This window comes from Eulemur rufifrons, chromosome 15, assembly GCF_041146395.1.
Source record: "Eulemur rufifrons isolate Redbay chromosome 15, OSU_ERuf_1, whole genome shotgun sequence".
NCBI classification, from domain to species: Eukaryota; Metazoa; Chordata; class Mammalia; order Primates; family Lemuridae; genus Eulemur; species Eulemur rufifrons.
The window spans coordinates 47357720-47373278 of NC_090997.1; the positions used below are offsets into that span (position 1 = coordinate 47357720).

The 15559-nt window shown below is 34.2% G+C and overlaps 1 protein-coding gene across 4 annotated transcripts in view; it reads right to left on the reverse strand.

Annotated features, from left to right (window-relative positions):
* Positions 1 to 2555: 2555 nt before the first annotated feature.
* MAP3K7 (mitogen-activated protein kinase kinase kinase 7) overlaps positions 2556 to 15559 on the reverse strand; it is a 61894-nt gene continuing 48890 nt past the window's right edge. For 2 of the 4 annotated variants that reach the window (XM_069488959.1, XM_069488958.1), the window contains 4 exons: positions 13367 to 13472; positions 8939 to 9000; positions 7810 to 7925; positions 2556 to 5662 (listed from right to left, as the gene is read on the reverse strand). In XM_069488959.1, the coding sequence (XP_069345060.1) occupies positions 5482 to 5662; positions 7810 to 7925; positions 8939 to 9000; positions 13367 to 13472 (465 nt within the window). In that variant the 3' untranslated portion in view covers positions 2556 to 5481. The remainder of the gene's footprint in view (positions 5663 to 7809; positions 7926 to 8938; positions 9001 to 13366; positions 13473 to 15559) is intronic. The other 2 variants (XM_069488962.1, XM_069488961.1) reach the window with 1 other exon arrangement.

The window sequence follows — 15559 nt, forward strand, 5'->3', positions numbered from 1 at the left end:
AAAAATAACCATCCATTTCTCAAAAAAAGCTTCACTGAAAAGTGGCCTTATATATTTTGGAAAATCCAAGTTATGTGTAACACAGAAGACACTGATTCCAAAGGCTGCCTAAAATAAATATGAAGGGCAGGTCATTTATTAATAAATAGAAGCTTGGTTTTGGTGAGACTGCATGGCAAGGGCTGTGAGAAACTCTTAGGGCAGTGGCTAGTCATGGATCGAAGAGGAGCATAGGGCCTGGTGGTAAGTAAGTACCACATAATCTGCTGACAACATAATTATTTCTTTCTATGTGCACGACTAAAACTGGAAGGCCCACTGACAGCATTTGTGATATACTGTATCAAATACTTTTATTTTTATGAAGATTGTTTTCACTGCTACTGAAAATATTGTTTTGCAGGTTGTGGTGTAATAATTAACCTAGTCTTCCCTAGGATTTTGAGCAAGCAGAAAGCAGCTGCAATCTACAAAAAAACCAAAAGAACCAGAAAACTTAAAATTCCTCTCCAAGGAATTAAAACTATTTAAGTGTGGGCGGGGGAAGGCTCAAAAAGTAAAGAGTACATACTGTTGGATTTCATTTACGTAAAATTCTAGAAAATGCAAACTATGTTGTTAGAAAGCAGATCAGTTGTCTAAGGCTTGGGGCGGAGGGAGGGCACAAATGGAAGGGGCAGGAGGGCACTTTCCGGGGAGGTAGACATGTTCAGGATCTTGATTGCTGGGGTGGTTTTCCCAAGTGTCAAAACTCAATTAAGAAGCACATTTTAAATGGATGCACTTTATTGTGTATAAATTATACCCTAATTATAAAATAATAAAACAAAACAAAAAGCAGAAATAAACATTTTAAAAAAAGGAAAAAAAAACTCAGGTTAACTCTCGCTTTCCTGTGGAGTGGCGAACAAGTCATCTTTCCAGACCAAGCCCCACGATGCTATTGTCTGTGTTTTGGGCACGTCTTTTAGGTGAAGGGGGTGGAAGAATGAAGATACTCCATCTGCCAAATAAGGGAATGTGAAAGCTAAAGCACCTGAGAATTTGGTAAGCATATAAAATAATAGCATGGCACATTGTTTAGAGCATAGACTTGAGTTTAAAAGACACATGGAGGTCTCAGTGTTGGCTTTGCTATCTAGCGGCTGGTTACAAAGCCCCTGTGCATGAAGGCTGGAAGTTACCTCATGTTCCTTTCCTTTGTCATTCAATTTAAGATTTTTCCCATGCTCTTCTTCACATTATGGACTTATGGTGGCCAAGGAGTCCCCATGCATGAGATTCTGTCTAAAACAGATGACAATAGAAAAGTAGACTCAGGCCCAAGTCTTAGCCTTTAAGAGCCTATTTTCCCATCTGTAAAATGGGAATACCATCTAACTACTGTGTGACTAAAATGGACATGTAACTTGGTATCATATTAGTAATAGCTGCTCAGTTTGTAACAGATTAACAATAAACATTTGTTATCATTTCCTTCAAAATGAAGGGCTATACTTAGTTAAATAAAAGATTAATGATATCTTTTAAGCCTGCGGTCCCTGGCCCCTGGGTCATGGACAGGCACCAGTCTGTGGCCTGTTAAGAATCAGGCCACAGAGCAGGAGGTGAGCGGCAGGCAAGCGAGCAAAGCTTCCTCTGTATTTACAGCCGCTCCCCATTGCTTGCATCACTGCCTGAGGTCCGCTGCCTGTCAGATCAGCGGCATTAGGTTCTGCATTATGGTGAGTTGTATAATTATTTCATTTTATATTACAATGTAATAATAGAAATAAAGTGCATAACAAATGTAACGCACTTGAATCATCTCGAAACCATCCACCCCCAGGGCCTGTGGAAAAATTGTCTTCCATGATACCAGTTCCTGGTGCCAAAAAGGTGAGGGACTGCAGTTTTAAGCCATCTTCTCTTCATGATGTCTTATTAAAATAAAATCTGTCAGGTCCTTCTGAAAAATGCTATGAGAGTTTCCAATAAAACACTATCAGAGTTAACTGAATATTTTTTCCACTTGTATACCTTTTTTCAAGCTACTTAGCTTACTATAATTTCTCTGAGAATATTAGTATATATCATCATCTTTGTATTATTGCTCAGTAAACATTTTGTTGAACTAAAAAAATATTAGTTAAAGAAATAAATGGATAGATTTACTAAAATGAAGGTAGGGTTTATAAGAATGTGTGTATAGGTAAAGGTTAGGGGACTAGAGTCAATAAATGAATGAAATACTTCATGTAACTTAGAAATACTGTAAGAAATGTTTTCTAATGGGAAGAATGACTTAGTGATATATGCCGTGTTGTGTTTCATATAAATTAGGACTCATAAAATTGTGAAAAGCACCCATTTAACCCAAAATTTTGAACTGGAGGAGATGATGTGCTAACTGGCCAATCACTCAGCCTCTCAAAAATCATGATTAAGGTACAACAGTGCTGAGTATTGTAAGAACACTGACATTTCAGCTTTTATTAGTTTCCGTGTAAGGTAAACACAGAACACCTCACAGCTCATTTGCTGATGTAAGTCATTCCACCATTTTTACACACCAGTTTAGAATAACAATCTGAATTTTATTAAAAACAAAAATAAATCTAAAAAGCTTCCTTCAATTACACAGTATGCACAAGAATTTCTGCATTACATCATTTTACATAAAATGTTCTGAATGACAGAAGTAGAACTTACTACCATTTGAAGAGAGGAGTTGAGCGCTGAAAACCACACACACTTATAGAAAGAAACAAAAGTTTCACAGGGAAGACCTGTGATCTCTGGCTACAGGCAGGAGCTGAAATTAGGAACATGAAAAAAACTTAAAGAAAAAAGACATTCAATACTCTAAAATACTTCAGCAAAAATAGTCAAACATCTGTAAACAACCTTTAACAAATCTTTTCAATATGCTGTGTTGCTACAAGGTAAAATACTCTTAATTGATTTTTAGTCAACTCAGAAAAGCAGTTTTTATTGCTGAGGAGTATTGCCCTCTAGACTAGATAAAAGCTTTGCTTTCTTTCCCTGGAAGGCAAGAATAAAATGGAAATTAGGGCTTAACAGAGTTTGTTTGTACATTTCTTAGACTGGGGCATTTCAGCCACTTGCTTGCCTGTTTGCTATTCCCACTCAAAAAAATGAGGGTTAGAATCGCAAAACCAGATTTAATTAAAACTCTGGCTCCAGTTAACATTTTTATTTGAAAGTTTGTTGGATGAGGACACTGATGAAACTGGCTGTGGATTTTAATTATCCCTGGTGTCCTTTTCTCCCATCTCCAGGGATCATCAGGACTTAAAAGTATGAGACCGGCAACACAACTACTTCAAAACAGAGTAAGGCTGAACTGCACTCAATGTCCAGGACAACTACAGTACTGAAAATCCCAAGGAACTTACTGTAAACAAACAAGCAACTGTTCAACAGCCTTTTGCATTTAGTACCATGACTAAAAAACCTACTATTTTCTTCCATTTACCTATCTGGATATTTTTATGAAGTGATTGCATGTAACAATAATAAAATTTCCCTTTAAGTGTGTTATGATACAGCAAAACGCATCAATAACTAAAAATAAAATCTGAAATCGCTAATGCTAAATCCTAATGGAAACGTTAAGCCTTAGCATTCACACTTGGACATCTCGTGCTCTGAGATAATTAGAAAAGCCTCTTAACAGTGACTAGGTCCCTTTTGGTGGAGTGAAAATGTACATACAAGCAGCAATGCTACAGATGAGTTACGCTTTTCCTTAGTCTATGGTTATTGTCTCTGTCAATTTTATTTATTATTACTATATTGAGCCCAGTATCAGTTTCAGCTAGGTAATCAAATTATTTGGGAATGATAACCTTCCTTTTATTTAAACTAAGTAATGGAAGACATTTAGTTCCCAGAAGCTTTATAATAATAGATTTGAAGAAGCTAAAAGTGACACAGTTTAGTACAAACTGTCCTTTACCTTTATTCCTTGTATACACAAGGAATTCATTATAAAACTCAGTGGGAGGAGGAAAAAAAAAATGGAAGAAAAAATTACTTGCTTTAGCATTTTTAAGAATAGTTTGATAACTTCTTAGATCAACTTGCTTATCCGAAATAGAGCAAAACTACAATACAATCATGATAGAATTCTAATAATCACAGCAATTATGCTTTCATTTAAAATTTTCTCTTCATAAAACATTAATGCTATAAAAATGAGATTGGTGACAGCTTTATTTAAAAGACACCTTGCACTGGTATCAAAATGTGACTTATTTTAATGCCAACTGAAAAAATAGAGCTTATATAGTCTATTATTTCAATGTTGTTTTATTACTTTTCTTTTGAAGGTTGGTAGCAAAGTTATTGTTAACAATATAAATATTCTCTTTTTTTAAGTGTTGAAATTCTCTTTAAAGTATTGAAAGGCAGCAGGCATTCCAGAATGGGCTTGCAAGGAAAATCAGTCGTTACAATATCTAGGATAAGGGGGATACTTGGATTTATATTTACTACTTTAACTTCCTCACTAACTTCTCCTGATTTGCCTGGTTTATTCTTCTTTCGGTATCATAAAAAGAAATCTAAGCCCAAGCCTTTTAGCTGGGACAATTATTTCCATTATTTCTCTTCAGTTTTTTTCCAAATATATGATAAAACAATCCAATAATCACTGCAGGAAGAAATGATCATTTAAACTGAATCATGTTCTTTTGCCTTTTAATTTCACTTGAGATATTAAGAGTCATAAAAGCTTTATAGTTTCAACACATACACACAATCACAGAACTAAAAATATGCTAAAAAAAGAGTTTAATTTTGTTCAATGTATCATAATCAAATTTTAGTCTAATGAAATCTGGTAAAATTGCTTTCATTAAATATATCAGCTGCTACTTACCTTTAAATATTTTACAGATGGAACTAAGTTCAGTACTGATCCAAGGATGCTGGCATCAAAGCCCTCACCTTTGAACTATCCCTGAAAGTTCTGTATATCTGTAATGTACCACCAATTATTCTAGATTTATAATACCCTGTCTTTAACTTGGTATATACCATCTTTTGGGAAAAAAAGTTACTAGATTTTTGAGATGAGATACAAGAACAAAATCATTCTTGAGGTTGCACCTCTAATATGGAAAAAAGGATGACGTTTGCATATAGCAGCTAGTTTGAAACCCTCTGCTCTCTCAGGCTAGCCTTCACACATTGAGCATGCATATACAGCCACAGTTCACCGCATCTGTTCTGATGTTGAGAACTGCTGCTTATTCAAGTCACAGATGTCACTATGTTATGAATGAGACACAGTAAAATTGCATGTCCACCATGAGAAAAGGAAAACAAACAAAGAAACAAATGCAGCAAATATAGGCAGATGGAATTCAGAACACGCCAAAGATCTAACACTCATGAATTGTCATTATAAGGGGTTTTCTTTCCTTAAAAAAAAGTCTTTCTTTGCATATTTTAAAATTTAACGGTCCCAGAGAATCATGAAGTGCCTTGTCGTTTTTGCTGCTGACTTCTGATAACCTCTAGTTGTTTTTTGCATTGCTGGTAGTAAGTTGAAAGGCTTTTGTTTTCATCTAAAAGCTTTTTATGTTCCTGTACCAGACGAGATGTATTTTGCTGGTCCTTTTCATCCTGGTCCAGTTCTGCAACCAGTTCTTGCCTAAAAACAAATACCACATGATAAAATATTACATGTGATGGAAAAATTGATACCTTACTAGCTGATGACAGAAGTTCAATTAATGAGAACTTTTATTTTGGGTCTATCATTCCGCATCTTAGGCACACTACTCAAATATAATTGTGGGCCAGAATGGAAACTATCAGCTACTCTTCCGGTGTAACCATATATGTATCATAACCTGTTTAATAAGTAACTGTAGTTGGATGATTAATGAAGCAGATAAAATGGTAAAATAAAAGTTTCAGAAAATTTCATTTAGTATCCCCTTTTTGTGCAGGAAGAAGAAAAAAGGTTGGGGAATGCTCTGACTATAGGAAAATAACACGAAGTTTTTATCATTCATATTCTACTTTTACATTTATATTCATATTCTGAAGTTGCAATTCTATTTAACTATAATTCAGAGTAGTGGGTAACAGAACATTTGCAAGCTAATTAAAATAGATGCTATCCAACTTATTTCCTATTTTAAAACAGGCAGAAAATGCAAAGTATCACTTTTAAGCCACTTAAAATTGCAAATATTTTCAGGAAAGACTCATGGAGTCTTTTTTTTTTTTGAGACAGAGTCTCACTCTGTTGCCCAGGCTAGAGTGAGTGCCGTGGCATTAGCCTAGCTCACAGCAACCTCAAACTCCTGAGCTCAAGCGATCCTCCTGTCTCAGCCTCCCGAGTAGCTGGGACTACAGGCATGCACCACCATGCCCGGCTAATTTTTTTTCTATATATATTTTTAGCTGTCCATATAATTTCTTTCTATTTTTAGTAGAGATGGGGTCTCGCTCTTGCTCAAGCTGGTCTCGAACTTCTGAGCTCAAACGATCCGCCCGCCTCGGCCTCACAGAGTGCTAGGATTACAGGCGTGAGCCACCGCGCCCGGCCATGGAGTCTTTTATAGTCTGATAAACTTCTTTAAGTCCCTTTTATTTGGAGAGTATTAAGAAGGGCGAGGTTACTGGATATAAATGAATACTTAATAAAAAGTCCTCAAAAATAATTTCCCAATAATATTAATATTTCTCACTTTAAATATTTAAAATTGATTAAAACTGTCATAATTTTCACAACCCACATTCCAATTCACCATTTGTTTTTTCCAGCATAGAACTCTTTCAAATGATTTTAAAGTATGACAAAAGTATAGGTTAAATATATGTTATAAGAACATAGAGTATTTTTTCAAAATAAAGTACCAGCAATTCCACAATTCTAAAATTTCCAGACTGTAGTATTTCATTTCCTATTTTGGCTTATCTTTAAGATACCAAGTTGATTTCATTTAAAACATTGTATCAGTAAATTGTGATAAAACTATTATTTCTTTTCTTTGAAGCACAAACAGAAAACTTTTTACAAATTACTTCAGAAAGTAAGAATTTCATTTATTTAGATTAAAATAGATAGATGGAATCCTATTATACATATATAAAGTTGCCATGATTTCTTCCTGTAACACTTCATTTTAGTTACCACTCATAAATCAGCTTGATAAGTATAAAATTTCATCATGCTTAAGAAAACTGAAGATATATACACATCTTTAAGAACTGTGAATTTAGTGGTATGGAAATTGGACTGGATTTCTTTAAAAAGGCAGGAAGGCAGTTTCTATAACGCTCAGAAAAACATGTACAGGTATCAAACTCCCCAGAAATACACTCATAGGTATGAAATAAAGTCCGCTAACAAGTGATCCTACTTCCTAAACACACACCTGGAAAGACTCTATCTATAGAAATGTTTCTAAGATAAAACACAGCTGAACGTTAGTAAATCAAATTATTTTACCTATGTCCAAGGAAACAATAAATCTTCATAACAATAAATCTAAACAGCTTTTAACTTTAAAACTCTGAGAACATAAAACACATGGGCATATAGCACCAGTTTATTTTCCTTAGTATTAATATGACATAGTCAAAAGCACTGAGTTTTAAATGAAAAATAGTCAAAGGGTACTTAAAACTTAAACATGAAAATAAAATCTCCAAATTGGAAATACACTTGATGACTAATTTTAAAAATCATAAAGTTTTCATGTCTTCAAACAATATTGCACCTTAACATATTTTAAACTCAAAATACTAATGTGTCTTTATTTTTATTCATAAAAGATAACTTACTTTCTCTGTAATAATAATGCAATTTCTGTTTGAACTTTCATATATTCTTGTGCCATTTTACAATGCTGTTCAAATACTGCCATAGATTCTTTGGAGTTCGGACAAGGTGCTAGAGGCTGAAAATAATCAGGAATGTTAAAGCATAATTAAATCAAATTTCAATAGCTAGCTGAGAGTTAAGACAGAGACTGTGATATATTTTTATAGCACTAAGGCAATGATCTTTTATTAATAAAAATAAGTGTTAAACTATGCCCTAGAAAATCTGTGTCCTTTTGTCAGAGTAAGCTAAGAATTTAAACTTACTTTTGCTGTTTTAACACTTTTGTTTTTTACAGAGAACCACGACTAGAATACTTGTAGCCTCTGGTGTGACATTTCAGGTTGCCAAACTATATTATGCCTAAAGATGTTTATAGCCCCTATACTCATGAGGAGGCACTGAAGGGTATTATTTACATTTTCCATCACTATGAACCTAAGAAGGTATCACAAAATGTGCCAGAAATAGCTTATAGGATACACACTCATGTTTTTGAGACAGAGTCTCACTCTGTCACCCGGGCTAGAGTGCAGTGGCAGTCATGATAGCTCACTGCAACCTCTAACTCCTGGGCTCAAGTGATCCTTCTGCTTCAGTCTCTCAAGCAGCTGGGATGACAGGAGTGTGCATGGCTAATTTTTAAAAAAAAATTTTTGTAGAGACAGAGTCTCGAACTCCTGGCCTCAAGGGATCCTCCCGTTTTGGCCTACCAAAGTGGAGTTTTGTATTTCAATGTGCTAAAGTTAAAGAGTACAAATGCTATGCTTGGCAGTCTTGAAGAAAGATATTAGGGATATTTCAAGATGACTGTCAGGATAAGAACATATTATGCCAATTTTAAATTTGATTAACTTCAGATGTAGTAATTAAAGTATATAAAAATGTAAAAAAAAATCCCTGAATAAATTTGATTAACTTAACTAAAGGAATTATTTATTTTAATTTGATTTTTAAAAGTTTAAGGAGGCCAACTAAAAGCATGAATAAATGAATATAAAATGATGGATAGGAACATAATTGTCAGCTTCAAAGATAAATTCTCTAAGAAGAAAAAAGTAAACTTTCTCTAGAAAAGTACTCCTTTACCTGTAGTTGGTGATCCAGTGTAAGATAAGCCATTGGGATGGAGTTATCTGACCCATTGGTATCTGGAATGCAAGCATGTGTTTCATTTATTTTCTGTTATAAATAATTATACAAAAAGCAAGAAAGCATGCATGAAATGCTTTTTTCCTTCTAAAGTAAATGACATGTAAAATAAAAGTTACTGCTATTGGCAATGAATAGAGTTTATTTTTGAATTCTAAAGGTAAAAAGAGGACATCCAATTTCCAGATAATTGGATGCAATCATGTTCTCATACCTACAATTAAAGTTGGCTATAAACTGAATAGAAAATAATACAGTAAAGCTTGTCTTTGTTTAACTAAAAGCAAAAACAGTGATATGGGACCTTTATATTTTGAGTCTCTCGTTCTGCCCACTGAGCCAGCAGGGAGAGTCTCAGGACCTTTACGTTTTAAATTTAATCTTAATTGACCCTACCTAATCAAACCCACATCTCTTTCTTTTCTTTATGGTGTTAAGTTTATTTTACATAAGCCTATGTCAACTTTGTTAACATCAGTGTTTAACAGGGAAAGGGAGAAAGCAAGAGACACTTTCTCTTCCAGCAGATCATTTTCAATTTATATAGATTCTAATGTGAAGCCCCCTCCATCTTGCCCTCCAACGAGAATCACTGCAGAAAATGAGAAATGTTATTGATGAGAGTATATTACAAATATGGATAGCATGGAAACAAAAAAGAGGTTTAGAACTGTGGCTCAATGTCATGCCAAAAATAGTTAAATTGGTTAATTCCGACAACCAGTCAACTCTATCAAACTATTTGAACAGGAAGTGTTTGTTTATATTTCAAAAGAGGTAAAATTGTTATACGAATTGATTGAGATGCATGAGATGGTCTCTTCCCAACATGAACACTTATGTAGAACAGTTCCAGAAGTAAGCAGAGTAACTATGAAGTAACATAGACTTTTCTACTTCAGAAGTAGCTGCTTTCCCATTGCTGGTACAGAAAAAATGAGCTAAATGAGTGAGCTGGTAAGTAACTTCCTTGAAAGAGGAAGGTCGGGATGAAGGGAAGGTCAGGATGACGGCAGAGGCACTGCACTCAACTGAATAAAAAACCAAGACAGTTTGATAGTTCAGTAACCTTTTAATTTATTGTTGACTGATATTCCAGGTTTTTAAAAAAGCCATTGAGAATGTGCTTGCAATAACTTCAAAAGCGAATTAGCTAAATCAGGCCAAATAATGCATATAAGGAACACTGTGCAACGCTGGCATATAACTAAGCACTCAAAACACGGTGGTGGCTGTTATCATAATCAATATTATTATTGCTGATACTAAATGGAGGTTTAGGAAGAAGGGCAATTTTAAATAGTCAAATATGTATTTAGATTAAAAAAGTAATGTTTATGAAATACTAGAGTGCAATAGAGAAAAAAAAAAACCCACTAGAGCCTTGAGGTACTTATCCTAAATCATCTACAGTACTAACACAAACATTTTTTTTGAAAAGGCCAAACAACAAATATACTTAATTGGTTATTTCTTTGACCAAATCTCTCTCTACTCCCAACAGTAGTTTTTAAACTATGCTCCCACGCAAATACTGCTTTCCACAAAATCAAAACTGATTAAAAAAGATTTCCTTCTGACTTAACAGGAAAAATTAAGTGTGCTTAAAAAAAGTTTTCTCAATTTAACATTTCCATTCTTGTTAATCTTTCTTAAATTATTGATACCTTATATATCCCATTATATTAGCATCCTGTATCTCTTATGTTTTAGAATTAAGTATACATCAATGTTTAACAGTAATCTGGGAGTGGGAAAAAAAGTCCAAGGATTGGGCTACTCAAACAATTTAATAAGCCCTTTCATAGTGAAGAACTTAGGATTCTTTATTGAATTGCATCTTTTCTCTAAAACCAAGAAGTGGGACTTTACTTTCTCACTTATAAATTGAAATTGAGGTTCTAGTCTCTAATAGCAATAATTGGTCACAAGATAGCAAGGTTATTTAATGAAAGTTTGTTTTTTTAATGTTTCCATTGTTAATCAAATCTAACCCCTTCTCCTCAATGTCAAAACTCACATTGGTTTGGTTAAATGAGGCAAATTCTCCTTTCTACCCACCTCCCCAAAACACAACACTTGTTACCATCTCGTATTTTTTGAGCATGCATTCCTTCAGTGGAATGCTGCCTTCTCCTTTCTGCTCTGTGGCTAAAGAATAAGCCTAAGTGTTTATGAAAAAGTCATGGACTATGCCAGGCCTTATTTAATTGATTTCCTCTCTTGACTAGTAAAATACTCAGCTTGTAACTGTAAATTTAGGTGTTTATTATATGTATGATGAGTTTATTTTTAATGTGTCAGTATCATGAGTTTAATCAGATTGTGAAGAATGAGCCACGTCTTTTATGTCTATTTTTGCAAACTACTAAGCCCAGGGGAAACTCTTTAGTGAGTTTGCCTCTCTGTGGCTCCCTCTACTGGGTCTAGATCTCTTTCTCACTAGATCCTCTCCTTATCTATGTCTTTCTTTATACTCATTATACTATAAATAGAAACTGAAGAGCACTCATTATTTGCAATGATTATTAAATTGTTATGCTCTTTAGTTGTCTCTGAGAATACACAAAAAATTCTTTTATTTTAAATTTAAAAAATCTAATTAATTAGGTTGTTTTAACTTATGTTTACACTCAATTTTTTCCTGGGGTGGTGGGCCTTCTAGGAAAAAGACTACCTATCTTCTTCCTATAATTTATTCCATTAGTTTTTTATCAATACTTTTCTTAGAAATACTGAAAAGCTGAATTAATCACAAAGTTAAACCAGAGTCTCAACTTTTAAAATGTATTCAAAATTATTTAAAAATGATAACCACGTATTTGTAACATATTTCAAGGCAAAGACAAAATTCAGTTGATATTGCAACCTACTACTAGCTATTGGTATTTTGTGGTATTTTTAAGTATTGAAAAAAAAAATGAGACATTGGAAGGGTAGGAGCAGACATGAAGCAAAAATATAGCAGTTATGTGAGAGATACTTAAAAATATTTGATTTTAACCCCATGAATTCACAATTTGCTACACTGCTGACTGCAAGTATAGATTAGTTTAGGCTGAAGTTAGGAGGCTCTGCAAACCGAGTACCAGATCCCACAAATTTTAATGTCAGGGAGAGTACTCTTGTCAGAGGATTCAGGAATCAAAATGAGTTGGTATCATCATCTGAATATTAATAATAAAATCTGCCAAGAGCATTTTCCTGTCTACTCACTGGGGAGGAGCATGTCTATGATTAATTCTGCACATTTGCTGAGTGTGGTGAATGCCCTGGACAATCCTAGGTTGAGCTGTGCTGGGGTGAAATTTAGACAAGTTTTTGTCACCACTAAATTTAAACTTACTAAAACTAGAAAGAGTACGCCCCTGGCTATAAACACTGTTCTATCTTACATGACACACAGAATAAAAACCACCCAGTTAATTTTTTAAATTAAATTATAAACTTGACTGAACACCCCAAATACCTAAATACTTGAGTTATAATTTAGTTTGTAAATCAGAGGCAGACTTTAAAATTTTAATTTAATTGCCACTATTAATAACATAGTTGATCTTATATAAAATCCCAAATGCTTTAATTTTCTAAGGTCTAAGAGATCATCTTTCTCTGTCTGACTTAATAAAATATAAATAAAAATTTTCATTTAAATATATTTTTTAGTATTTATCAAGATATTCCGTTAACATTAGGGAAAGTTAATTCCACTATAGCACATCATTTCTGGTTTGCCCATAATGAAACTATTCCAACATTACCTTCAGACAGGAAGGTCACTAATATTGGGACCAGTTAATTATTCATGTTGGGGAGTTTAACAACTCTTAATTCACGTTTAAAGATCTATTTAATAGAATATTTATATAACTGAAATAAAGTTTCCTATCAGTTAAAAATGATTCAAAAGGAATAGTCAGAAATTTTCTTCTCCCTAAGGCATAGGATATTTTATGTCCTTAAAACAAAAAATTGAGATGAAGATGATAATGATTTTTGCCATTCTGCTGATTTTAGTTATTTAAAAGATAATGATTTCACTACTATCCGATAGAATGGTCATAACAGAAAAACCTCAGACTTAAATATCAAGAATACAATATACTTTCTAACTGGAAAAAACCCAAAACAAACTTTTTCAAAATATATATTTAGCATCTGGGGAAAAAAAAGTACAGAGGGCAAGGCAGTCTTTTAGTACGCCCCCAAATTTTTTAAATTTATTGCTAAACACCTGATTTTATTAATATGTAAAGCTAAACTACTGTGTAATACCTACCTTTGCAAAGATTAATGACACAACTAAATGAACATAAACATGATGAATTCAATTTTATAATTAAAATGAAAAAGTAGACTGGTCACCTGTGGAATCATCAGGGGTCCATGGATGACTTCGAGTTGGCTTTTCTGAGGTTGGTCCTGAGGTAGTGATCATTCTGACACTGGGACTGGATGACCTACTGCTCACCTGTAGGAAGAAGTTACAGGAGGAACAAAATGTGATCTTTGACTACAAAAAAACGACAAGATATGTGCCTGTAGTTCCAGCTACGCGGGTGGGAGGCTGAGGCAGGAGGATGGTTTGAGCCCAGGAGTTTGAGGCTGCTGTGGGCTATGATGATGCCACTGCACTCTAGCCCAGGCAACAGAGTGAGACCCTGTCTCTCTCGAAAAAAAAAAAAAACCCAGAACATTTCCATTAAAAGGCAAAAAAAAAAAAAAAAAAAAACCCAGAACATTTCCATTAAAAAGCAAAGGTCAGACTTCAATTTCTATTAGTAGAGATCCCTAAAAAAAATCTTGCAAAAAATAAAACAGACCCTCTAAGAATGTTCTACATATGTAAAAATCTACATGCTCTCACATATGATACCTTTTAATAATTGATGGGCTTGCAAGAAAGTAAGAAATACTCTGAAACCAGAAATAAAGTAAGATCAGGAGACTAACAAGTGCTTACATTGCTGTCTCTGGGGATTTCATGGCCTAGAGCTTTTGTTTTGACAGCCTGCAGCACTCAGAAGAGCAGACCAGAAAGCCTTGGGCCTTTGTAGGATAGGAGTAAGACTGCAGAGACCTCTGCTTAAAGCTAAAACCCAGTAAAGGCATCACTGTCAGGGAAAAGGTTAACTAGGAAAAAAAAAAAAAATCTACCCTATACATACAGATAGCAAATAAATTTGCCTGCCTTGGTAGTGGTTCTGGGTGGAGAAGAGAAAATTTATTCATTGTGAATCTACATAAAGTTTCCAGAATTGATGGAAGATACATGAATCCCAACCACAAGCAAAAAAACAAGAGAAAAACCCATGTACTGACTTGAACATGGGTATATACAGTCAGATTCTAGAAAACAAATAGTAGAAACAGCAGCCAGAGAGAAAAGATAGATTACCCACTAAAGAATACCAGTTAGATTCTCAATAGCAACAAAGAAAGCCAGAATAAAGTAGAACAGTACCTTCAACGTACTGAAAGAAAATAACTGCCAACTTAGAATTCTTTAGCCAACAATAATGTGAAGAATGAGGTCAAAATAATATTCTTAGATGAGCAAAAACTGAGTTACCAGCCATAGATTCTTACCATAGAAATTTCTCAAGCATATTATCTTTGGAAGAAGAATAATTTTTCCTTGATGGAACGGCCAAGATGCAATCAAGACTACTGTTAAACAAGGGAATAAATCTACACACTGAAAATATTCAGTGATGAAAACAGCGACTAATTTACATTTGCTAAACAAATGAATAAATACGATAGTACTAAAATTCTTTTTTTTTTGAGACAGAGTGTCGCTTTGTTGCCCAGGCTAGAGTGAGTGCAGTGGCGTCAGCCTAGCTCACAGCAACCTCAAACGCCTGGGCTTAAGCAATCCTACTGCCTCAGCCTCCCAAGTAGCTGGGACTACAGGCATGCGCCACCATGCCCGGCTAATTTTTTTTTTTATATATATATTTTAGTTGGCCAGATAATTTCTTTCTATTTTTAGTAGAGATGAGGTCTCGCTCATTGCTCAGGCTGGTCTCGAACTCCTGACCTTGAGCGATCCACCCGCCTCGGCCTCCCAGAGTGCTAGGATTACAGGCGTGAGCCACCGCGCCCGGCCTAAAATTCTTAACATTGATTTTAAAATCCTTGCATTGTTCAGGACGAGGTTATAGATGTTAATTAGGTTGGGCATGAATGCTAAAATTCAAAGGTATTTACTAAAAGTAATAATATATAACTACCAAACCAGAAAGAAAGATAATGGAATGAGAAATAAATTTATTCAATTCAAAAGAAGGAAAAAAGAAAGTAAAATAGGAGTAAACTATCAGTAACCACAATAAACGTAAATGGGTTATATTATATTAACAAAAATCAGATTATTAGGCTAAATTAAAGGCTGTTTATAAGAAACATATCTAATTCATAGAGACAGAGAAAATAGAAAGTTGAAGGATAAAAAAAGATAACAAAGCAAAAACTACCCAAAATAAAGTCCCTATATTAATATTAGGGAGAATATATTTTAGGCCAAAAAAAATTACTAGAGAAAGAGATAAAATG